Source organism: Struthio camelus, chromosome W (genome assembly GCF_040807025.1).
Source record: "Struthio camelus isolate bStrCam1 chromosome W, bStrCam1.hap1, whole genome shotgun sequence".
In the NCBI taxonomy this organism is placed as follows: domain Eukaryota; kingdom Metazoa; phylum Chordata; class Aves; order Struthioniformes; family Struthionidae; genus Struthio; species Struthio camelus.
Window position 1 is genome coordinate 42,781,720 of NC_090981.1, and position 25,872 is coordinate 42,807,591.

Sequence of the window (25,872 nt, forward strand, 5' to 3'; positions counted from 1 at the left end):
GTGGGGCTGTGGCCAATGTGACCCGACGGCTCAGCCGTGCGCTCCCTCGGCATGGCCTTGGGTCGGGGGGTTGGTTCATTAAAGACCTTTACCAAATTAAAGGTTGTGCAGTCCTCTCCTTGTTCTGCACCCTGTTTCAGCCGAACCACCGGCCAGCCCAGGGGGCCTTGGTGTGAAGCGGCATGATGTGGTGTGCTGCTCGTGGCAGGGGTGTTGGCAGGGTTGGGGCTGTAACCGCAGCATCTCGGAGCGGGCAGAGGAAGCTGCCACCGGGCTCCTCCTGCTACAGAGGAAGACCATCTGCTATTTTCAAGATGGGCTGAGCAAGCATGTAGGGCTGGGGACGTGGGTTCGCTAGCTGAACGAGGTGTCCAAACACTTAACATGAGGCATTTGTTTTTTAGAAGCCACTATTGAAATAAACATGTCTAGTGTAAAAATGACTGTTGCCTTGAACTAGTGAATCCTTTCACGTGGCTCCCTACTCATAAAACCTCTCTCTGGAGAGCATTAGATCACACAAGTAATATGAAAACTGCTTTCTTTAGAAGTACAGCTTTGGTAATGTCTGATAAAGCACTTCTAAAATAACAGTTGTTAGAGCTTTTGCACAATACTGCTTTCATCCAAGTCTGACATTTAAACGTTGGGATACTATTGAGTCAGTGTTGCAGAATGTTTTTGTGATGACCATATTACTCTGAGGAGTCTGGCCAAGGAGCCAAGCTGTTGAACAACCTCAGGCATTTTTTTCTCCTGCTGCATCATCTGTTGGAAAGTTTTTCTCAAGGCATGTATTCAGAAATTGTGATGAAGCACCCTGACATAATATGTTCTAGAAAGTGGTTAAAAGAGTTTAAGTGCAATCCTGACTTGAACAGAGGTCATGTATTAAAAGTCAAAAGTGCTTGAGCTGATGATAAAAAATGAGCCTTTGTTGTAATTCACTGCTGTCAGCCGGGCTGGCTTACAGCGCTGTGAGCGGGCTGCACTTGAGGTTTTAGAGGTAAGACTACAGTTTATTAAATTATTCTGATGTAAACCTGTCAAAAACGATTAAAAATTCTTTGCAGGAGCTTTTTTTTTAGCAGATGCAAATAATCAGGTGAAAAGAAAAGATCTTGTCTTGAATCCTGCGGTGAATTTTCAAGACTGGATATTGGAAGAAGTGTTTTGAATTATAAACTTGGCATACCTGAGGAGGCGGCAAACATGGAAACCTGCCACTTTTCTGAGTGAAACCGTGTGAGAAACATTCAGTAGGTGCTTTGCGATGAATTTGATCTGTTCTGCCTTTCTGGGAGAATGCTGGGATACACGAGAGGCACGAGAGGTTTTGTTCTGTTTGACTCGTTCACATATTCAACAGGACTGACCGTTTTCTGTGAAGTGGATGGTAGAAAAACACACACCCAAGCCGGTGAGGATCTCATTAATGTATTTTTCTAAAACTTTCAAAATGCAATTTTTTAGGCTGTCTGCTTAGCTGTTCACCTCTGTGCCTGCCCGGTCCCTGAAACAGGCAGCAGCTCTATTCCCCCAGCGTGGAGGCATTCCTGCTGGTGAAGCTTTACCCTTGATGCTGTATATTGGAGGGACTAAAATGCTTTTAAGGGTACAGGCCTGGTGTTGGCTGTTGAAGCTTTTCATGAGCTGTTTTCTGCCATTTCTTTCCCTCTACCCCCAATAGGTCTCAACGATTAGAAAAACTCTTCACTAATACAGTATTACAGCTGAACCTATAAATCTACGGATCAGGAAAGCCAGAGAGTCAGATTTTGACATACTCCTTGAATGCTTAAAGCTGCTTTTTTATATGTAGCTACGTTGACTGGAGTCTGCCTTTGTCATGAATTTTTTAAGTACTTGAGAAACTGCTGTGTTCCAGATACCCTGTCTGGCGGTGGTGTGTGCGCAACACTGAACTTCAGCTGACCTATCTGAATAGATTAGGGAGAATACAGCAAATATCCTGTCTCAGTATCTGTAAAAGATGCTTCACAGCAAGTATGGAGCCGCTGTAATGCACATGATGGCTTTCTGCTACGCAGGAGGAGAATGAAAACTTTTGAACGCTGTTTGTCCAGTGCAGATGGCTTACTGCTATCATTTTATGAATCAAAGCATAAAATTTGGAGGAGGAAACAGCAATGCTTAGACTTGATCTGGGTCTGTAAAAATGTTCAGGTGTTCCCTCTGCTGGTATCACACCCAAAGATTGTGGCAGCAGTGACGGAGGGAAGAGAAAGATGAACGGCTCTGTCCTGGATGTGAGGTTTGTTCGGGTGGGGGGCACCAGCGTGTTTGCCACATCAGTGGGCTCTGAGCTTTGGTGACAGCGCATGATGTTAGTGAGTCAGGTTACAGTTTGTTAGCCACTACTGGGAAAATCTGTTCCTGATTTTAAAGAATTTTTGCCTTGTCCATCTGCTGTAGGATCAGAGCATGCCTCTGGAAAATCAGTTGGCAAAGTTGTGAATGGTCTCTATGGCAGAAATTAGACAGGGGTGATGTCAGTCAAACTAAAGTGTGAGCCTGAAGGAGAGGAAACAAATGAAGCGCAGAGGCAAACATGTGGCCTGAGGACAGAAACTCAAGGGTGCATATGTGTAGGGTAGGTACGTGTAGGTAACATAGGTAACCTATGTTGAGAGCAAAGGAAGGGCTCCAGCAAGACTCTCCCAAGGGAGACCCATCCCAATGGGAACTGCGGTCAAGCAGCTCATGAAGCCAGAAATGCAGGTGAGGAGGGGCTGGACACTTGAGAATGGCTTTTTGGATGCGAGGAGAAGCTGCCTTAGAGGGTGAAAATGGAGATTATATACCTTTCCTTAAAAAGGGGGGTGGGGAGCTTGGCAGGAGGCACACAGGAGTGCAGGGCTCTGCTGTTGAGAGGCAGTGGGCAGAAAGGTTTGGTGTTGAGTGATGAGACCTGACATCCACCTGGTCTAGCTAGTGTGGCCATGAGAGGAATTGGTGACAGACGCAGACAACCATGTGGTGAACAGGGAGATGGCAGGCTGGAGGAGGACTCCCAAACGGAGTATATTTGCTTGGTACTGGCCCTTCTGTGGCTCCCAGCACAGTTTTATTGGACCTGCGCCACCCCCCCCCCCACACACACAATTTAGCTGGTTGCGTGGCTGGTTGCGTGAGTATATTTCATGCAATGCTGTGTAGAGCTCATGATAAAAACAAACTCTCTGGGATTTTGGAAATTCCCAGCTGGTGTGGATCTAAATCACTCCTCCCCCAGAAGAGCCCTAATAAGTGCTCATTTCAGAGGCGTTCAGTAAGTCTGTGTTCTGCTCTGCCCCAATGCTGAGCTGTAAACGCTGTTTACTCATGCTGTAAACAATGAATTGTACCTCATGTACCATGAATTGCTAAAGCATAGTGTGTTCCTTGCTCTTTAAAAGTAGCTTAGATGTACTTGAACTATCAATGTTTATCCTAACACAGCACGAGAATAGCTATGTACTTGTTAGGGGCTTAGCCCTAAAGAAATTTTATAGGGCACAAAGTCTGCTGATCCCTTGCAGTGGGTCTCCAGCTCACTTGCATCTCTTGGGATGCAATCAAGCCTGTCAGTCACTGACCCCTAGGTATAAACTTCTTTGGATGTGCCAGATTAGTTTCTATAACCAAGATATCTGACAATTAACAAATAATTTGTTGTAGTAATTTTGACAGTTACAAGCATGATATTAATATGCTTAATGTAAAAAAAAAGTGTTTTCTGGCAGTGTTTTCTGTTTTGAAGATATGCATCATACTTACAGTCAAGAGTTGAATAGCCAAGGCACTTAGTTAAGAAAACAAACAAGATGTTTACCAAAAATAACACTTGAAAGACTGAGACTTCTGACAGCTGGAAAATCATAGTTTAAAAAGCCATCAAACCAATAAAGTGGCTTGGGTGGGACTAGGGAGAGAAGAGAAAACTTAATGAGTTGAGTGTTTTGTACTGTCATGATACAATCTGTGACCTGCGAACTGTATAAAAAGAAAACTCAACCCAACAAAAAGCTGCGTGTGATGTATTCCATAGTGAGCTGCTCAGGACCACTCACTGCCTCCTGCTTATGCTTCAGATCTGCTCCTGACTTGCTGTTTGTCATCTCTGAGAAGTGAATGTGAAACTTGTTTTCCAATTCTTGTCCTGTGCTTTCTGTCTTCTCTTATTTTGATTTTTGTATGGGAGGAAAAACTCAAGCATTTGGCTTTCTGCAGATGTCCTGAGCAAACTCAAGCAGTACTTTCAGAGCAAAACATAGGACGTCCATGCCTTCTTTCTGATTATACTTCTACTTTTCAGTGTTAAAAGTAACTGCTATAATCCATGTGAGAATCTCTTTCATGCTCTTCCGTACAACTACTTGTTTTCCTATGCTTTAATTTTTTTTAGGGACTCCTAAAGTACAAGAGCTCTGTTTCTACCTTGCCATCGAGTAACTGATGCTGAGTTTTACTTACCATTAAGTAAAGCACTGCCCCCTACTTCAAAGGCTTTTCCTAGCTGCTATCTTTCCTTTTTGCCCCCATAAATGGGTATTCTTGATCTGAAGTAAGCTTGAAATCCTTGACTATTTGAGTAGTCTTACCAATATTTAAAAAGATGATAGCCAGTGGGAAGCATGGAAATTGAGGTGCGATCAGGAAAGTATCCTGTTAAGAAGTATACTTCATCACTGGGGGAAAAAAGTGGCTTGTGGGGGTGAGATTTTGTATTTTTCAACAGATTATCTTCCCAAACCTGATATCTTTCTAGTTTTGGAGGAAAAAACAAACAAAAACTTAGAGGTGTTTGTAATTCTTGTTCTGTCTCCTCATCTTTTGTTTAAAAAAGGGGAGGTCTTTTTTTAGCTCTGCTTCTACTATTTTCTGGTAGTCAAATCCAGTTCTTCCTCACTGTTTTCCTTTGTTGTGCTTTTGGGAGGGTTGAGACCTGTTCGTCTGCGTATAACTGACAGTGAGTCTCCAGATTCTACTGCTATTCCCTGTGTTGTCCCAAGCTGGTATGGTTTGGGGCCTTTTTCTATTCTGCATCTGAGCAGCCAAAATGAACAGAATAAATACAGTCTCCCTAGTTTTATATAGATAGTAAATGATAACTAAAATACTGTAGCAGCCTGTCTGCCTGCTCAGAAAGCTGGTAATGTTTTAAAATTGTTACTTTCGTATTTTTTTTGTAGTAACAAGAAACAGTAACTATATATTTTAGCGTTCTTAAATTCTGGGGAAGTTTGTTCCCCAGGTCAAACTACTTGTTTGCAAGGGATGGAGATTTGCCAATATGAGGTACTTGAAAGGAATCATTGTGCAATATTTGTCCGTTTAAGCCATCCTGTCCCATAACTTCAAGCTATCAGATAGAGTACAGCTTTTTACATGAGAGCAAGCATAATGACATAAAACGCCGATTTGCATCTGTTGAGTCTCACTGCTCAGCTTTATGTTCGGTGTGGATTTTAATAGATGCAAAATTTATCAAAATAAGTGATCCAGGCATTCAGTTTATCGCTCTCATGGCCTTACACCTTGGTGTGGGCTTTTTGCATGAATTTTCTTTTTTCATGCAAATTCCTTCTGGTAGAGACTAAGCCTTTCTGTGCTGAATAGCTTTCCTTCCCTTTCAGAGCTGTACTTCTGCAGTTATGATGTAACCTGGGAGAGACTTTCTCCTCCTGGCTCCCTGATTGAAACTGTGCACCACTGGGTCTCGAGGAATTAGCTGGTTGCTATGGCATTGCTGTAGCTCGTGGGCTATGCTCGCTGACTGACACTGTTTATCCCTGCAAGAAAAGGGACTAGATTTGGCATAAGTACAGCTGTTCGTTATTTTGTGCGCAGCAGATACCATTGCTGTTGTGGCAGCAGTATGTTCTGGCAAGCAAAACTTTTTTATTAAATTGAAGATGTAGGCCATATGTAGGCCTCTGTATAACAGAGATGCTTGTTAGGGTAACTTCTGTTTGTGCAGTTCCCGTTTCGCCCATTCCTGTTGCAGGCAGCCTTGTGTGAAGAGGGATGAGAAATCTGTTGTTAGTTACCTGGAATTTATTTTTAGCTAGGAAGTTGTCCTAGAATGCAAATTCAGAGTCAAATTACAACTGCTCTTTGCTCTCTTTGTTACTTCAGTGCTCCTTTGTATGCCATGTGGATTATTATGTGACAACTTTTGGTCCTACTGTGGAGGGTAGAAGGGAAGTTTTATCGATGATTCATTCTTCTAGTTTCTATACTTTAAGTTAGAAACACCAGACGTTTTTGGTTCAGCTCATGTTCTCCTCTGATCCTTAAAGGGCAATTTGATGGCAGCCAGATGTTAGTCATTGTTAATCTTCATCCCACAAGTTCCAGACATTAAAACAATGTTTGCCTTTTATCCTTGAATTTGGAGGCTATTGCAGTTCACTTGGTATTTCTGTTTAGTATTTGAGGTAGGAATGGCAAACAGTGTAGCACAATCAGCATGCTGGACAGCAAGATAAATACGGTGCTGGTATGACTTCCATTACATTCAGAAATCAAATTGATGTTTAATGGTTGATTTCTAGGTTATGGTCCCATCTGATTCTTCGCATCAGTGTACATATGCTCGTGTGCACATACTTGTCACTGCCCTACTAATAGGACATGGTCACAATTAACTTCAGAAGGAAGTATCTAAATCACAGTGGGTGTAGCCTAACTGTTCTTACTCATGAATGTTAACTCAAATAATTGTTAGTGGGGAAACTTTCTGGTATGTTGGAGATCAGTACTTTAAATGACAGTAGTGGATCAAAGGCTGGTTACAGTATGTGGAAGAGCAATCATGAAACTATGAAAATAGTTCTGCTGTGCCCTAGGGTTCCTCCCTTGGTACTGATCACTTATCTGAGGTTATTGCTGCTTCCATCAGGGAACTTCTGGAGATTTGCAGGTATCTCAGTGATTGTAGTAGCCTGTTTTGGATCAAAAGGGGTTAAGCTTAGTTGCTTTAGTTTGGTAAGTAGCCACACTTGGTTGGAGAAAGTTGCCAAGCTCCTTTCACTCCAAGATTTATTTCTGCTAATGAAATGGATATATTAGAGAAGCCATCTAGGCGAGCACTACAGAGCATATGAAAATTCATGGAGAAGAGGATGTTTTGGGGGCTCTGGTAGGTAGCCAAAAAACCTTTTTTTCCTCTTCAGTCTTAGAAATGATTTCAAAATTCAAGCTTTGGTTCTTGGAAAACAAATTCTTGTTGTTTTAAAATGCTTCTAATCTAAAATACAATCAAATACCCAAAGTTACAAGAACATTTTAAATACGATAGGTTTATAATATATTTCTCTTTTTATATCTGTCTGGTATAACTGTCCTGGGCAATGTGCTGTAGGTGACCTTGATAGAGCAGGAGAGTTGGACTAGGTGATCTCCAGAGGTCCTGTCCAACCATAACCTTTCAGTGATGTTCTGGGATTGTGCTAAGCCATTTTATAGGAAAAATGGCATTTGTTAGCGTTCTCGTCATTTGAAGGGGTAGTGGTAGGGACACGGAGCCTTTTTGCACTTATGTTCCCACTGTTAAAGATGCATGGGATTACAAAACTCTAACCTCAAACTTGATGTTTCCATGTGGTCAACTGTATGCTGGCTATTAGTATCTTCTCTACAATGCTTAGGGTTGTAGAGGAGATGCTAATAGCCAGCATACGTAGAAAAAGTAGTAAAGTCAAATTACATGGCTGACTTAAGAAATTGTCTCCTAATGGAATATGCTGACCTCTTCAAGGAAGAACAAGCACGTGAATCTCTTCTAACTCTAAAATGTTGAGGTAACTCTGTCCTGTAATCAGGCAACAACCTTTTTGTTCCCCATGGAGCTTGACGAGTTTTCATGTGTTGCACTAAAAGGATTGAGCAGCAGCTGAGCAGAGCAACTCGACTGTACTAGGAAAATTAGATTATTCCCTCTTAGTCTTTTGTACATTCCACATAAACGTGCAGAAAAATGTCTAGACATATATATTAAAAAAAGCGTTGACTGAATTTCAGCCTGAAGGGGTTCTGAAAGTGCTGTGTTTCAGTGTCATTGGAAACAAATGAGTAACTCTGAGACCACAGTCCTTGGGTCTGCTGCTTCTCTTCTGTACCATCTGTATACACCTGTGCGTTCTCATATAGTGCAATTGCTGGAAATAATGACTGCACTCTCTAAAACAGCTGTTTGAATAGTGTCCAATACTGTTTGTGCAGAAGTCTGAATTACTGTACCTGAAACTGTGGGCTAATACTACTCGGAGCTGAGGCTATAGCTTCAGACCTGTTGCATTTCTTCAGGCTCTGGTTACACCCATGTTATCTGTAGACCCTATGAGTTAATCCTCTGAAGTAAACAGCTAATAGAGATGACCTGCTTAAAAAATTACTCTTTGTTTAATCCTGAGAAATTGAGATTCAAAGGGTTTTGAGGATTAATTAGTAAAATGTATTTGCGAGTCTGTGGTGACTGTGCTGAGGAAAAAAGCATAGAGCTATGGGATCTCTTGTCCAACCTGGGTAACTGTCACTCAAACTTATGCTCTCTAGTGTGTTTCTGATACTCAGGACTGAAATAGTTTCTCATAACGAAATTTTGAGATTAACACAAACCTTTCCTGTTCAGAAGACATCCTTAAAGACTATTCCAGTCCTCTAAACTGTTTGCTTTGAGTCTCCTGACAGTGTGCCTTTTTGTGATGGCAGGAGGAAATTGTGTTGCATTGCACACTTGACAAAGCAAATACAATTAGCGCTCACCTTCAGATCCTGAAAGCCTCACACTCTTAATCATAAGAAGCCCCTTTACTAAGAGTGGTGAAAGAATTCAGAGGAATGTGAAATTAAGTTACTTGTTCACATGAATATGTAGATAAAAACCTGGTCCTAAAAGTAATAATTTTGGATGTAGTCAGACAAAGTATTTTTCTGCTAAGTGTTTGTAGAAGATTAATCAAAAAGGGGAGTTGATCTAGCTAGTCCAGTGGTTTCTGACTGGAGAGCTAACCTCTGAGCATAAGTGTAAACAGTACGTACAAACTTGTGCACCATTTTATTCTGGCTGACAAAAACCAAAATGATATTGCAAAAGAGCTTCTCTACATCTCCTGTTTATAGTTAGAGGTAGAGCAACTTCCTCTTTTGGGTTTTAACTTTAGCATAGGTATGACAGTGATAGAGAGAGATCCGCCTAACCCCAAAAGGCACTTGTTACTGCTGCTTCCCCAACCAGCAGGCAACCTGTGCGGAAGTCGCTCTTTAGTCAGAGACCTGATCTACTTAATACTACCACGATTGCACTAAGGAGACAGCAACTCCTCTGCTCGTCTGCTGCCCAAGGCTCTGCTGCAGCAGAGGGGTGAGGTTTGGGGGCATAACACCGGCTTTGCCCCTACTTCTTCCCCTTTCTTGGGCCGTTCAGGGGTCCTTGTGCATGTATCTAAATCCGGATGTAACACTGTCCGGGAGAAATCCAGCGGCTTGACGGCTAGAGTCCAAGGTACTTGTGTGCTGTGCTGTGTTCCAGAGCTGAAAGAACATTGAGGAGCTTTGGTCTTGTTTTGACCAGAGGTCAGAAAGATGGAGTAGCAAATGAGTTGAAGTATGGAGAGCTATATGATATTGTAAAACGGGGGCTACTCTCTTTGTGATCATTCTTCACCATGGTTGTTAACCTAGTGAAGAGCAGAACCCCATGTGAAATGCACAATTGTATGTAAATCATCAAAGTTGTGTTTATCTGTAAACAGTCATTATTACTTTTGTGACTGCATGTGGTAGCTTCTGAAGTGTCCGACTTGTTGGTGCAGTGTGAAAGGAGGTGTGTGCATTCAGTAAACCGGTCACAGCATTTCTGACGTTTTCAGGTAACCCTATTATTGGTGGGAACAGAGGGTTGAGTCTGAAGTGGGAAGACTTGCATACAGCAAAACTATACCATGTTCAGGTGTGCACCACTGCTTTAAATGAGCACTGGTAGGTCTTTCTTGGAATAGCTTTATCTCGTAAGTTTCCCAAACTTAAGCAATTAATAAATCTGTCATTTAAAGTGATTGATTCAGTGTACAATTAGCCTTCCTCGTTCATACATGTTTTAAATGGGACTTTGCATTTGTGTGAGGTCAAATGCAGCTCTGGAAAAGGAGGAGTACTTTGTAGCTTAGGTAAGATCTCATACAACAGAAAAGGAAAAGGATAACATGTGGTAATAAGTCCCATCCTTTCATGTGTGGACAATGTTCCTAGTGTCTTTGACTGCTCTAGAGAGGCATTTAATCTTCTGCCCCCATGGTACCCTGGTTCCCAAGCTGTGTCAGACTGAAACAAAGATTGGCTTTACAAACAAGATCCAATTAGTAGCTAAAGAGGAAACATTCTTCCCAGAGTGGATAACTGTCTGGATTCAGTAAAGAACTGAAAACACTTATGTGATAATTAGTAATATTTCTCAAGACATTCTGTAATGAGAAATTGTTTCCATAGTTTATGTCTCTTTGCCATCTATTTCTCAGATTGATTAATTGAAAGCATTGGACAGGGTTGAGTAGAAAAGGCTTGTTGTTAGCCCTGTGGTCTTGCCTTGCGCACAAAGTTAGTGAACTTGCTACTTAGAGCTGTGTAAACTGTCTTAGCTGGCAAATGCAGGTAAACAAACTAATATTAATAGTTAAATGTGTGCTTGCGTGTTTGGTTATGCATTTAAGACTGATGAAACAAATACAGGCAAGCATGTGATGATGTAGCTCTGGTTTTTTAAATTGTACTTTGCAATTGTGTATCTGCTTGCTTGCTCCTCTCAGATACTACTTTTCATTTAAGCTATTAATGGGATTTTATTTAATATTCTGTACTGAGCAGCAACTGAACTTCAGTGGACCCCACAGTCTGCCACAATAGATATCTTTGAATCACGCATTCTTCCCTAGTGTGGCTCCCTCCTAGTTTTGGAAAGTGACTCACAGGCTATGCCTGCCACTGTTGCCAGAAAATGATGTAATTTGGATAATGTAATAGCCCACGTACAAACCAAAGGCTATTTAGAAATTGGGCTGACAAGGACAAAAAGGAAATAGCTAAATATCAGATGCACCATTTTATCAGTAGAATTGCGTGTGCATTTATTAAATACAGTGGTAGAGCAAAAGGCATAACGAAACACTGAAGTGTTCCTTGACCACGTTTTCAGATGATCTTAAGCTGGGTAATCCCATTCTCCTTCTGTTTCTCTTGTGCCAGCTCTAGTTCATGCAGCCAAGCAGTGTGTCAGATCAGGGAACAGATCTAGCTGGTCAAGCACTAACATATGTACTGTGTGTTGTTGCATTAGTTCTCAGCTGGATCAGTTCACTGGTTCAGCTCACCGCTGAGGACAAAAGTAGAGGGGATGTGCAGGCAGGAGTGAGCAGTGGAGAATGAGATGGGAAGGGAGCGTGTTGACTTCTTTGGCCACTTGTGCATTAAAACAACCCTGAAATCAAAGCCTGTCTCATTAGAGAAAGTGGCCAGACACAATCTCAGATGTAAATGTCTGAATATGTTGAAATGAGATGATCATATTCCCTTTCCCCTCCTACGTGTTCCAAAAAGCTGCTGTTTGCCTGTGGCCCTTGTGCTGCCTGCAGGATCCCCAGGGCAGGCTTGCCCATGGGAGAAACTCCCCTTTCCCAGCCCTCCTTTGCCCAGCTGACTCAGGGTATTCTGTAGCCCTGATGCACAGAGCCTCCTGGGCTCCTGGTCTGCTCAGCACTGGCAGGTGAAATACTGTGAAACTGCCTCGAATGAGGCTGGGACCAAAGTCTCCTCACTCCGAAATGACTCTGACTCTTACAAAATAGCAAAGACGAGAGGATAACAGGCAAAGTTTGGGAAAATAAATGGTCTATAAATGCCATTTTTCCTTCTCCTTTTGTTCATTTCCTGTCACTGACAGATGTATGAACTTGAACGCTGCTCTGGGAAGGTATGTGGAATTTTATTTGCTACTAACCATCAAACTTTTGAATGTCTAACCCAGGTCTGGGAATACAGCACACAGTATATCCGCAGGACAAATGATGCCAGCAGCACGTCTCTTATTCCTTCATCTCTATCACTGTATTCTGCATTAAAAATTAAATATTGAATAAAAACGGGCAAGCAAACTGATCCACCTGTATTAAGCACAGTGTTAAGCAAGGTAAATCTGCATATTCAGTCTGTGCGCTTCATTTTCTGTTGTGATATAGTGCTGGCTGAGCTTGCTTATAGCAGTGTGCCTTTCTGCTCCTGCTGCTTCTGATTATTGTGACTAGAACACACAGATGTTCCTTGTAAGACTGTTAAATAGTGTTTAACTCCAATTTATCAAAACTTAAACCCTTTCTAAAAGAGGTCTTGGCTCATTGACTGTTCCTAGCCCAGGTCACATCTTGCACCTGCAGCTAAAGGAGTTAGATCAGTTGGATTTGACTGCCTTTTACTTCTGAAGAGGAATTTCCCATATTCTACTTCCTTGCACATTCATTTGACTGGAACCGTCAGAAAAGATGACCCTTCCACTAGCCAGCCACTAAAGAGCGTTGAACATAAACTGTTTTTCATCCTGATACAGATAATTGTCCTTCAGAGGTTAGAAATGCATTGTCAAAGAGAAATAAGTCCAAGAGGTGAAAACCCATAAATTGAATGTGTTAGGCATAGGGGAACAAAATACCTGAACTACTTGATTCAATTTCTGCAAAACCAAAATAGAATCTAATGCATTTCCCTCTTCCAAGTCACTTAGATTTCAAGCCCTGCCTTACACAGTCTGCACGCTACTTTAGTATTTCTAGATGTATTTGAGTGTCAGTAAGCCATAATTTATCATAAAAATGATGTATAACAAAACCATTCCTATCTAAAGCCATTGGTAAAGGTCCCACAATATTCAAGGAGAATGAAACCAGCCCTCAAGCACTGCAGTTTCAATGGGATCAGCCCTGCTGTTGCACAGTACTGCCTTCGCTTGACTTGAATAGTCCTCTCCCTAAAAACCTTGGCAATGCTAATTCATGTGTTGAACAGGGCTGAACAAATTTCACTACTATTAGATTGGAGTTTGACTCTGACAAGATCTATGGATTCCGAACTAGGTAACTGGGAAGACTGTTGGGTAGCCTTATGCGTGTGCTTGTAAGAGTACATACTTGTAATGGAAACTGGTATAATAACTTAAACTTATTTTTGAGAGTCTTGATAGAACAGCAACAGATTGAGTTGAAAATTCTGTAAAGAACTTTTCTAGCATGTAGAAATATGCAGAATGAAGGCAATGTGGATTGTTGTAAATTGGGGGAAAAGGTAGGTTAATTCTACTTTTTCCCTGATTTATAGCAATTACCATAGAAAATCAAATCACTTTCTTGGAGAAACAAGGAGAAAGACTTAAAAAAAAAAAAAAAAAAAAAAAAATTTTAAACCAAAAAACTGCAATTCTTCACAGATTTTTTTTTTGTTCCTAAGTATAGTACTGCTATTTCATCCAGATACCTGAAATGGAATGGTAACTGGCAATATAAAGTCAAAGTTTGAATTTTGGCTGCTGTTGAATGGTGGTAAATAGCAACATAAAGGCAGTATTTGAGTTTTGCCCACCATCATTTTTTAATGAAACTCCTCAAAATACTGGCAGATGTGTGGTTACCACTAAATAGCAATATTTTGTGTTGCCCCATAAGTAAGCAAACACCTTCATTGTTGCTAAAGAAAAAATATGTATCTTAGGCATGTAAAGTTTCTGTCCAGTTAGCCTCATGAAAGTGCTGCTAACATTTGCATATAAGGAAGATCTAAATGACCATAGTACTGACATGAGATTGGGAGTTGATTTTTGCCAGTAAAGAGTGTCAACAGTGTCTTCCCTAGTGTTTTGTGATTAGTAGAATACAGATACACTGAAAATAGTCTAAAAATGCTGTATGTGCAAACTTCCTGGAAGAGTAAGAGTAGTCTGCACTTAGTGTACAGAGTCTCTCTCACTTTCCTTGACTGTATCGCTCTGTATGGTTGGTTTATTACTCTTTCCCATAGCTGGAATTATTTCGTTACCGGAGGTAGTGTACTTGCAGCGTAGCGTTGTAGTGGCGGAGAGCATCTTTTCGGAGCAGGCCAGAGTGGAGCAGAGAGGCAGTGTTTATGTAAAGCAAGCTATGTGAAAGGAGTGTCCTGTAACTCAGGAATAACATCTATATTTATAAAGGTACAATTAAATTGGGGTCTTCCTAACAAGCTGTTCATATCTTAAGACTGCATCTGCCACCAGTCGTCATGGAAAGAACAGCTTATCTTTTGTTTAACATAACTGCAAAAGAATCAATTGGTGGAAGAAAAAAAAAAACTTATTTCTGAAGGATAAGTGCTAACACTCTTCTCCCCTAGCCAGCCGTCGTGAACACACAAAGCACTTTTGTGCAGATATCTAGAAAAGAATAATTTCCAGCCCTTTGTCTGAGTGAGAAGGGATATCTTTGAGTTGGGACATTATGCTGTGTGTATGCTCGGCACATTCTGCTAGTTTTCAGTGGAGCTAGGAGAAATAAAGACGATGTACTTGCAGCAAGTGACTGATGGACAAAAGGCTTAAGAGTCTGGGATTTCTTTTGATACGTCTACTGCCTGTTACCATGCCTAAACATCATTTACATTTGTTGAAAAGTAACGTAAACCTAAGGTATTAGTGGAAAAATAGTAACTATTAAATACCTCATTTTCAATTTCTAGTGGCAGTCAGGTGAGTTTATTGAATTACCTGCTCAGGCAGGAGCTGTGCACATCCTATTTATCCTGTCTATTTATTTCCCATCCCTGTTTGGCTCACTGGATCGGGTGTACACTGTGTCTTAGACTGTCATATGCTTTTTTCTACATCACCTTAACCCGTTGTGTTAGTGTGTTTGCAGAGTGTCCGTCCTGCACAGCAGCGCCAAGCGGGGGTCTGAGGGAGGGAGTCCACTCTGTAGACCGGGGTAGGCAAAACTTGGGGTCGCCTGAGTTCTTGCGTGCCCTTTGCCCAGGCACTTGCTCTGCTTGACTGCCATGGCCCTGATACTTGTCCTGTATGTTGATATCAGTACTCCTCAAATGTGTGTGGGGGGGTGTGTGTATGTATGTATCTTCCACACCTAGATACTGGATTTTTAAGTCACCCTAAATTATTGAGTAGTGCTGTTTTTGGTTTCTTTTGCGTGAACACCTATTAGTTCCTCTCACAAGATGCCAGTTCTGACACGTCCATAATGTGTTTTTCAAACGCAGCTTTTGGCATGTTACTGCACAGTTTCAGTAGGACTTAATCTATGCCTGTCCTTTCTTAGGGGGCAACAGGGAAGGATGCAGGCAAATAACTGCCGAACACCATTTTTGAATTCCAAGGGATTTGACGCTGTAGGATGAACTTACTGCACTTCGGTGGCAAATACATTGAAACCAGCTGAATGCTTAATTACAAGTGTGAACTGCGTTGCAAAAACTTTTGTTTGTTTGAGAACTTAACGTTATGGGTGACAGTTATTTTACTTGTAGGTAAGATCTGACTCTGCAAGCGGATGTATATTCATCTTATTGACTTTGGAAGACCTCCCCTTACTGTAGTGCATTATAGAAAACACCTCCGGTGCCGGCAGCTGGGGAGCGGCTGCTTCCAGAAATGTCTCCTGTTTGATGCAGATACTGGAAGAATCCAGAGCGTTAGTGTCTCTCTCCATTGTAAGAGAGCAATAATAGTAAAAGGGCAATGCTCAGTCCCTTTTTTGCAGTTGAAGCAGAGGAAACTTAGACTCTTTCTTTTTTTGCAGTCCAGTGGGAAAAAATGCCTTGCACCTCTGCGTAATGAAAATGTGCGTTTGTGGAGATGGAACTTCCCTGGGCATCCTTTTTCTTTTCATTTCACTGCAAGACCAGGTGTGTTCCTGAAATGTGATCTTCAAGTGTAAGGCTCTTATGCTCAAAATGAAGAGCAATTTAAGTGTTAAATCTGTTTTTTAAATGTTTTTTAAACATTTTAATTTTTCCTGGGTAGGAGGAGAGTGGTATAGATGTGTTTTGTGTTGCATCCTCTTTCTGTGGAAAGCTGAAGTAAAATGTGCTGTTTAAGGATTTGGCTGCGTATCAAAGGAAGTGTGCAGAAGTTCTGGGAGACATACTTTTAAAGTCCTAGATGAAGGCAAATGTCTAACGATGAAAGTGTGTGTCAGGGTTAGAAGTGTGTATTCCTTGGCTGTAAGTTGTCTGCGGGTGTAATTGTGTGCTCTAAGGCTCGCTTTCAGGTTCTCTCCACTTTTCCCTGACAACTTCTTAAGTAATTTTAGATGTAGTATTTCAGAAAAATCTACTGTGACCACAGGCAACACTCCTCCCTTTTTCAAATACTTCTTCCCATGCTCACATCCAGATTTCAGATACTCTCATGAGCACTAGCTGGCTTGGTCTGATTGTGTGGATCTTGTGTGCTACTTGAAATTGGGCAGGTCTTCCTTCCTCCAGGGCACTGCTGCGTCTTGTTCTTGGCCCTGGCCAAGGGGCCGCCCCCCGCAGCCCCTTTCACACCTCTGGCTTCATCTTCCCTGCTGTAAATCTTGCTGTCCGGACACGTGTCCCTGCTGCGGTCACCTCTTCCTGCCCCCTGCTGCTGACAGGAACCGTGCGGCACGGTGACAGTTGCGCTGCTCTTCCTGCTGCCCGCGGCCGTTGCCTTCTCAGCACCGGCGGGTGAGTGAGGTCTCTGCGCTTTCGCTGTCACCATGGTGCTGGCTACTTCGCACGCTTGTGGGTGCATTGTTTGTATTGACTGCCTTTTTAAAATGTTCTCAGCTAAACTTTCCACGCGCTCCAGGAACGACTGCCATGGAAGCTGGTAGCTTCTCCGTGCTCCTCTTTTAAAGGAGTGCTTGCACAGGACATGTAGCAGGGTCTGCCACCTGTAGCTCCAAAATACGCAAGTCCTGCTAAAACCATACAAAAACATGCCCTGTAAACGATAGGAGAACGCAGGCATCCAGTGGTGGGGCTGTGTGCCTTCTCATTTTACCTGCAGCAGCCCCGGCCCGGCTTTGCATGCCGGAGCAGCGCAGACGTGGCGCTCGCTGTGTCGCGGGGGATAAAGCGTGGAGGCACGGAAGAGCTCTGCGGGCAGCAAACTCCTATGTCAAAATAGCAACGTAAGTCACTTAGGCCTTGGCGTGGGGCTGAGAGTTAACAAGCTGTGATGGTTTGCTGATTAGCTTGATCCAAGTACCTCCCTGCCAAGCCTATAATGACCTAGATAAATTGACTTAAACCATTTTCAAGTTCACAGGTATAGGAGGTTCTTCACTAAGTTAAACTGTGCTGCTTAGCTAACTGAGAAGCACAGACCCTGGGGTGACTTGTATTGGTTAAGGGAATCTAGGGAGCTCTCCTGTCAGGTGTTTTAATGTTTATTCTCTTGTCCTGTTAATTTTCATTTTAGTGAACACAGTTCTAAATACCTGGTGCAAGTCTCAATATGATAGTGATGCATCATTTTGATATGTGAAATCGTATGGTAGTCTCATGTGTTTCTTACGGTGCAGCAACCTTTTACTGGCAATAGTGAAGTGACATTTCCTACCTTAAAAATGAGTTTCCTAATGAAAGGGACTAATCAAGGACAATCAAGGGTTTGTTTCATTTTTGTGATTTCGAAATAAAAATTCATGTCACTACTTCCGTTTTCTAATATGGAGGTTTTTAATAAGTCCTGTGTCTGAAAGCGGTTGGAGATCTTGAGGGAGGTGGCGCATGTATTTCCTAATCTATCTGCAAACAGGATAGACTATATTGGTTGAAACAGTTTGCACTAGCTTTGTTTCCATTTAAATTTTTTGGTAGTTCTTGCCTTTCGGGGAAGTGACTTTTATAGAAATTGCTGTGCAAATTGTTCTCTAGGATTTGTGCACCCAGAGGTTCACAGAGGATTAGAAATTTCTCTTTCTGGGAACATGACTGAAGTTGATATGTCCATAAATAGTTAGAAATACTTCAGAATTTCTAAAACTTTTGTTATCAAGTCTTTCCTTCAGATTTTAAGTTTCTTTCATGCACGAGCAAGGAAACAAATGAATGCTTTGTTTGCACTTGCCAATTAGTTATTTTGTATAAAAACACTAAGGTCTTTTCAATAGCCCTTAATAGTCCAAAAGTTTTTCTTAATAGGACTTTCTATGCATATAGCATCCACAATCCTGCTGGGCGATCCTAATTATGCCAAAACTTGTGTTTGGACCAGATGACAGGTAATGGTCCTAGCGCTGGGGCTGGGGTCGTGCAGCTGCTCTGCGTAGCGTTGCTGGGTTTGGGTGTTGCTGGCTATGAGCTGCCTGCTGTTCTGCGTTGCTGGTGGTTGTTGCAGTGGTGCTGTGCAGCGGTGCTGAAGCGCTCGGGGCTGCCAGCGGTGGCGGCCGGCCCGCGGCAGCAGCTGGAGCTGCGCTGTGCCTGGCAGCTGCATCACAGAGCAGCAGCGCTGGGGTCGGCGGTGGCCGAGCGGCCACCCCTTTCCAGGTGAGTTTGCTGACAACTGGTGTGCCTGTTCAAACTTATTCACGTTTTTTTGACAGGATAAGTGATTTTTTTTTTTCTGTACCAGTAGTTTACGTCACATGTTGCTGGGGTTTTGGGCTGATGCCATAAGCCAGCTTTGGTGTACCGTTGAGCTGTTGCCTCTGGAGCAAGGGGCGCCTGGCTAGCGCGCTCTTTGCAGAGCGCAGCGCCTTGTGTGGCGGCTGGCAGGCTCTGGGCTCGCTCAGTGTTTCTGGACCCTCGCTTACTGCCTTGGGCAACCTGAATGCTGTGGCGTAGAGGGTCAGTTTTTATCACCTTGTGATTGCTCAAACTGATAAGGATATTGCATTGTATGGGCTGTCTTACGTGCGCAGATATTGGAAATGGTGATCTCAAAGTCCTTACGTTGAAGCGGTGTCATCAGACACTACACTAGGTATTGACTGCATGAGGTAATAGTAACGATGCTTACATTTTCACCATGCTGAACACTGTCAGTTTCTCTTTTTCCAGCCTAGTTTTTAAATTGCAGCTTTGCTTTCCAGCCTTGCTCGGCTGCAGCCTCTGCCCTTTGGAGGCTGTTTCGAGGGAGCGCTGCAGCTGAGCCGCGCTGCCCTGACGCTTAGGTTTTGCAGGTGCTTTTTCTTAAGAAATGTGTGATATTTATTCCTGGCTCTTTAAATATTGTCTGGAAATACGTATGAGAGATGCCTGTGACTATTTTATGCTACTCTTAGTCATTTGAACTCAGTAAAAATCTAACTTGCACTGGCAAAATTGTACTTGGGTCTTCACCAAGGGCTTATATCTTTATATTGTAGAGGAATTATGGATAATGCCTTGGGATAAATCATGTTAGCTAGCTACCTCAGATCACTGTAGAAAACCGTTTCTGTTCTTGAAACTGGAATAATGAGATGGTCCTGAAAAATCCAGAGTTTTCCACAGTAATTTTTAGTTGATAGTCTGGTGATAAATGTCAGGCTGCAGACACTGTTGTGATTTTTTTTTTCCAATGGATTTTTTTCTTCAGTAGTTAATATGAAGGGACTATGAATATAGACAGCACAGTTAATGGTATCTATCTTATGTGGGGTATCTTCACTATTTCTAGTGCTTTACATGAACACCTAACTCTCAGCTATTTTTCTGCTGTTGGAGGTCTGCTCAGCTTCAGTGGTATAAAACAACACCAGCAGCAGTTCCCCAGTCCAATTTTTTTACAATGAAAAAGCATTTTAATTAGACATGACTGTAATCTTTATGCCGGGTTTCTAATCTGCACCATGAATTTATTCTATTTTTTATAGATTATTAAATGGTGTTATACTGCTGCCTATGTTTTTCTTGTCTTCTGTAGGCCTAATTCGTATGTGCGTGCCTCAAAATTTTACAGAGATGTCATTTAGTAGGTAGGTGAGTACACCAAGCACTTTGGTTGGTTTTCCAGCCTTTGGAAACGGGAATGATGGAGGAGAGTACTGCTTGCATAGGCATGGAAAAAGTTACTTGTAGGTGCTGTGCACAGAGTTGCTCACCTAAATGCATTGGTTTTTACTTTGTTCCTCTGTCTTCTGTTTCTGTTGACATGAGACAAGGTTCAAACTTTGAGAACTCCCTCTTGCCATTGCCTTTTTGCTGTGTTTACATAACACTAAATGCTTTTAACAAGGTTCAGCCTTGCACAAGCTGGTTCTTTCAGTCCTTTCACTTCTTTAACATCTTGTTCTCTCATCCATGGCTTTTAATTCTTGCTTGGCTGCTGTCCTGCACCTACCCTTAAGTGTCCTAGTTGCCTGGCTGGTAGCTGTACTTCTTAGCTCTTTTTTGTGATCTTTGTACCTTTGTATATGCTGATGGTTGCTTTCATAGCTTTTCTTTGAAGACATAGCATTTCATTTTGTCAGCTGTTAGACCAGAAAAAATAAATACCTGAATTCAGTTCAGTGGACTTGAAACAAACAGGTTGGGGAGTCAGGACAGCGCCCGGGGTCTTAGCTGTGCTCCAGTTCAGTTTCTTGCTCTGCTCACCGATCTTGTGTGTGGACTTGGACGTGGTCTTCAGACTGGCCTACGTGGGGAGTTTCTGCTGGCCCAGCTGCATTGGTCGCCATGTAAGCCTGCAGGTTTGCAGGCAGAGCTGTGAACTTCTGTTGCTGGTCTCGAATTATGGACTTGGTTTTAACGCCTGTACAACATACAGGCTTACCTGCTGAAGCCACCTCGGCAGTACTTCCCCAGTCCACTTTTCTGCCCTAGAAAAGTGTTTTGGTTACAAATGTTTTGTAATCTTTGTGCTTGATTTTTACTCTTGCAAGGAAAGGTGATAACACATTCCTCCAGACAGCTAAGGACTAATATTCACGTGGAAGGCATCACGCAGTGGTAACGGACAAGTGCACAAATGGCAGATCGCAGTGTAAAACGGAGGGCTGGCTGCTTTGGCGTTTCTTCAGCGCTCTTCCAAGCGCGGTTTAGTGCTGAAAGCCGCACATTGGGTAACGTGGGGTGACAGAGCATTGGAACAGGTTGCCCAGAGAGGTGGTGGAGTCTCCTTCCCTGGAGATATTCAAAACCCGTCTGGATGTGATCCTGGGCAATATGCTCCAGAGGACCCTGCTTGAGCAGGGAGGTTGGACTAGATGATCTCCAGAGGTCCCTTCCAACCTAAACGATTCTGTGATTTTGTGCTGGAGAGGACGGGTGAGCCAAAAGGTGCAGGTGTCCTGGTGGGCAGGTTTGGTTTAGCTTGGTTTCGCATAGTAGCCTTCACCAGCGTCCCTGTTGTATAGGGCACTTTGTAGTCTCTAAAGCCACGTTTTCTGTGGATCTTGATGCTAATTACTTACTGCCATGGTGGGCCATAGGCTTTGGGCAAAGGCTAACTATGACTTACGATTAGCAGGGCTATGGAATGAATGACGAAAGTGTGCAGGTTATATACAGGATCCATTATTAGTTACTCTACTGCAATGTTTTAGTGACTCTTTAAAGGAGCATGTTTTTTGCTGCAGATCAGAATACTGCTACTCTACCACTCAGGATGACTGCTTGAATGATTGTTGAATTGTGTTAGGCCAGAAACCTTCAAACTGGTTAATCTGAAATACTAAATGCTGGATGTGGGGGTGGGCAAATGCCATAAAGTTTATTACTGTATTGCAGCCACAGACATCACAGTAGGCGGAGAAAACCAAACTGCAGTAGCATGTAGTAAGGCAGCGTAATGTGCAAGTCTAAATTCTCATCTTGGAGTCCTTGACCACAGGGGGGTGTGTGTTTTTTAGCAAAGCTTGTGTGTCTAGGGAATGACTTTTTTGCAATATATCTTTGCCAACAAATGCTGTACTGTACAAAAAATATTTTTATTGCTGTGGTGGCTTCTGTTTGTGAAATCAACGTCTATATAAACTGACAATATATTAAGTATAGACAAAGTCACATGCTGAATCCTACCTCCCTCCATTTCAGATAAAAACATTACTTTGATTTGTAGGGTTGGGGAAGCCTTTGGGGTTTTTATGTGGGACTTGCTATGGAGCTTATATCTGCACTACCTAAAATTTCATTTAAATGGCCTGAGTCTGTCGTCTGTGTTAAATAATGCTTTCCAGGGGCCATTGAGCAACCAGTGCCAGACTACCGCAGGAGGGGCTTGTGTTTCTGCTGCTGTAGCCTCTGCTGCCTGTTGCACCGACGGCTTTTGACGCTGGTCTAGACTCTGAATCCATGTGATACACCTGCATCTGAGCTGTGTGAACTTAATTGCATACAGTTTGCAAGGTCCTTAAGAGATGACTGATCTGTTTCATGGTTTTCCCTCTTTTCCTCCAAAAGGAAACCCACCATTTTTAGTGTAAAATAGGATGTTTCAACCCATGCTTTCCCTCGGATTTTTTTTCTCCAGGCATTTGAATATTGACTTAATGCATATAAATGTGTGTTATTTCCAGCTCATTTGGTCAGGTTACTTGCTGAGTACCGTCCTTTCTGTTAAGTGTGAGGTGACGTTTCTTACGGAGAGATGGTCACTGCAGCCGCTCGGTCTCCTGCAGCGGGGCGAGCCGCCCTCCCAGGACCCCTTCCCCTCTCCCGCCAGACCTGATGGAGCTCCCTGCCGCGCTCGCTCCCAGCCCCGGCAGCCTGGAGCCCGGCCAAGAGCAGGGGGACGAGATGAGGCCTCCTTGTGATGATCAGCTCGGGCTTTGTTAGCCTTGGCCCCGCTCAGCGCGTTATCTCGCCGCGCAGTTGTGGTGTTTGTGGCTGATACGCAGCGCTAGTTCTTAATGCGGCTGCAAACAGAGAAGGCAGCACCACAAAGCCTGTTCTGATCCCCCAGGCTGGGGGCCGCAGTGGATGCGGACGAGTGCGTTGCTGTTGCCTACTGGGACGTTGTTGGGTCCTTGCTGGAGAGTCTCTAACTTTTTTTTTTTTACTGGAGCAGCGCTGAGTAACCAGGGTGAGCAGCAGCCTGGGAGCCGCGGGGCTGCGCCGGGGCTGCCCAGCGCCTTTCCGGAGTAGCAGGTTGTTGCCTTGTGGACTCTAATCACTGATTAACCCACATAGGGGACCAGTGGACTAAAACAGATTAAAATAACAAGTAGTATCTGTACTGCCATCTTGTGAAGCAGAGTTTTATAGCACCTTCAAGATTATTTTGTAAATACGGCAGTGTTTCTATGGCAGCCGAAATCTGGTGTGGAAAAATGTTGCTGAATGATTTATTGCTGTTTGTGTGCTGTGCAGAGGGGCGAGTAGTCATTGCATCTCACTTCTACTCACATAAATTGAATGTGAAGTTCATCAGAAGTGCTTTGATCAGGGAGATGAATGTTGCAACAACCGCCACACAGGTGTACACAGTTCAACAAATCACAGTAACACAGTAAGATTCATAGTATTTTGATACTTATGTGTGAAGGATCCATACACTAATATGTTTCGTTGCTTTCAATCGCTAGTGTAGCTTTTAATGAAAGTCAGAATCCTCCCTGATAAAATTTATAACACTTGGTCATGAAAATAAATCAAGACGCTGTTAAATCTCACACTAGCTGGAGACCCAGAGAGATGTGCAACTTTGAGCTGATGTCTGGACGGGTAATAAATTAGAATGCTACTAGTTAATACCAAATACCTGTTACTAAATGACTTGATATTCCGCTTTCATGCTGGACTGAAGTTCTGAGATCTTGTGTAGCCAAGTCACTCATGATGTCCTCCTTGCAGCAATTTTCATGTTACTTGTGTGTAATATAAGCAGTTGCGATTGGAATGACCTGCATCAAGTCTTCCTTTCCCACACTGCTGAAGCGGCCCATTATTGCAAAATGTTGACTTCTTTCAGACAAAGTATTTTTAGGTTTGGTAAAGCTTCAGATTCAGTGGAGACTGTCACTGGAGTATGAAATTATAGCCTCAAATTTAGGGGATCCTGTTTCCAGGGTGTCTGGCTCCAGGAGTAAGTTGTCAGCGCAAGAGCTATAGCTCTAACCTGCGCCAAGGCTCCCAACTGTAACTAAGACTTGGGGCTGAATGCACCAGAGAGTGTGAAAAGAGGCCTGAAGAAAGCAGCTTCCTCGGCTGCCTGCTCTGTCGCCGCTCTGCGCACCCTTTAAGTGGAGCCTAAGAGTCTGCGCAGGTACCTGCTAAAATTCTTTCTTCTTGCTGTGAAAGCAGTCAAATTTTGTCTGTGTTCACTGATTTGCTGAAAGTTTTGTATGAAAGTTTTGTTCTGGTAACAATGTGAGGCTGTTTGAAGTAACCTTTTTCTATGATTCCTGGTTCAGGACGTGTATTATGCTAAAGCTTGTATAATTGTTCTCATTTGTATAATGAGAACAAATTAAAAGGTAAAATGTGTTCTTTCCTTACAAAGAAACCAATACCGCTTCCACCCTGGGAGCAGCTAAGCAATACCCCTAGCTCAGTTCTGCCACTTTCACCTTCCTTTTTAAAACTTTCAGAGATGGTGAAAAATCATTCTGTTTTTTTAGCCTTAAACAAAAGCAAGTGAAGAGTTAAGAGCTGAGGTTTCTTAACAAATCTTTAGTTTCAGAAAGTAGAGGCATAATCATTTGGAATGTGAAATGGCCAGTTCTCATGTTTCACACTATTGCACATTTTTTATTTTAAATATCTTCAATAAAAACTTTGATTAAAAAAGTCCCGCAGCTTCACAGGCACTTACAGTTAGAATCTAACATTCTGCTTTGACTCTGCTGTTATTTTTATGCTTTTCTATTAACAAGATTTTTTTATTCTCTCTTTGAAATGAGATCTCAATAGATTATTCTCTAGGTCAGAAGACTGTTTCACTGCCCCACAATGTGCATGTGCTGGTATCATTAAAACAGACTGAAAAGCTGTGGTTGAAAGCCAGGGAAGTAGCAACTGGGTAGTAAGTTATCTTTACATTGTCTTCGCTATGCCTTTTTCACAGCACTATCCCGTATCTTGGTTCTGGAGCGTTGCCTTTGCTTCTCCAGAGGTCTGCTTCCCAGGAGACAAACCTCATGTCCTTGGATCTGTGTCTTGCAGCACAAATTCAAAAGGGCAGGGCAGTGCAAGTATAAATTCTGCCACGACATCCAGTATGGGCCAAACGTGATGGGCTTTGGGTGGGTATACAACATCCTATCTCTCTCCTCAGCTGAACGTTAGCTCAAACATTGCTAGCCCTGTAGCCAGCACTGTGTTTTGCTGACCACACAGATGGCCAATGACAGCTTCAGAGCCGGTTAAATTCATAGCGCAGTATTGGTGCTTCCAGTTCCCTTGACCCTTGTCTTGACTGAGGTTCAATTTTCATCTGCTTTTAAAGTGCAAGGCTGATCTCATTATACTGCTGCTGTTTTGTGTGATCAAATCTGGAAACTGGAATCTCCTGGTGAGCAGTATGCTGTTTACTGTTCATAGGTCTGGCACAGAAGTATCATTGTTATCTTGCCAGAAACTCACTGCTGAACTTCTATCTGCCTCAGATTGCCAAGAATAAAAGCAGAACTGAGCAGTGCAAATGGAAACTTTACCTCAGTACTTACTCCAATCTAGCTGTCCAATACTTGGTATTGGAAATTGAAGTTTTGGAGACTTATTTCCACTTATTGGGTCTTGTTTTGTTCTTTTTTGTTTTGCTTTAAGGCAAAATCCCCTCATTTGTGCTGACAAGTACTGCAGCATTCTGAAAATAAAAGCTAGTTAGCTTGGCTTTCTGGTGTATTTATGGTCCCAAGCATCTGTTTTTCAGGAAAACATCTGTTTACACTTGTTCAAACCCAACTGATAAGATTAAAATTCACGTGGGTAGCTCTACAGGGTTGTTTT

At 42.7% G+C, this 25,872-nt stretch overlaps 1 protein-coding gene across 16 annotated transcripts in view; it reads left to right on the forward strand.

Moving 5' to 3' along the window:
- LOC138060886 (ras GTPase-activating-like protein IQGAP2) overlaps positions 1-25,872 on the forward strand; it is a 132,481-nt gene that overhangs the window by 35,799 nt on the left and 70,810 nt on the right. Inside the window, exon 1 of one of the 16 annotated variants that reach the window (XM_068926168.1) lies at positions 16,498-16,737. The exons of 12 other annotated variants lie outside the window; for them this stretch is intronic. Coding sequence is in view for 3 of the 4 variants with exons in the window: in XM_068926160.1 (XP_068782261.1) it covers positions 17,083-17,186 (104 nt within the window). In the remaining variant the exon portion in view is untranslated. Of the gene's footprint in view, positions 1-16,497; positions 16,738-17,067; positions 17,187-19,912; positions 19,959-25,872 lie in introns of those variants that run through there. 3 more of the 16 variants (XM_068926160.1, XM_068926162.1, XM_068926161.1) reach the window with 3 other exon arrangements.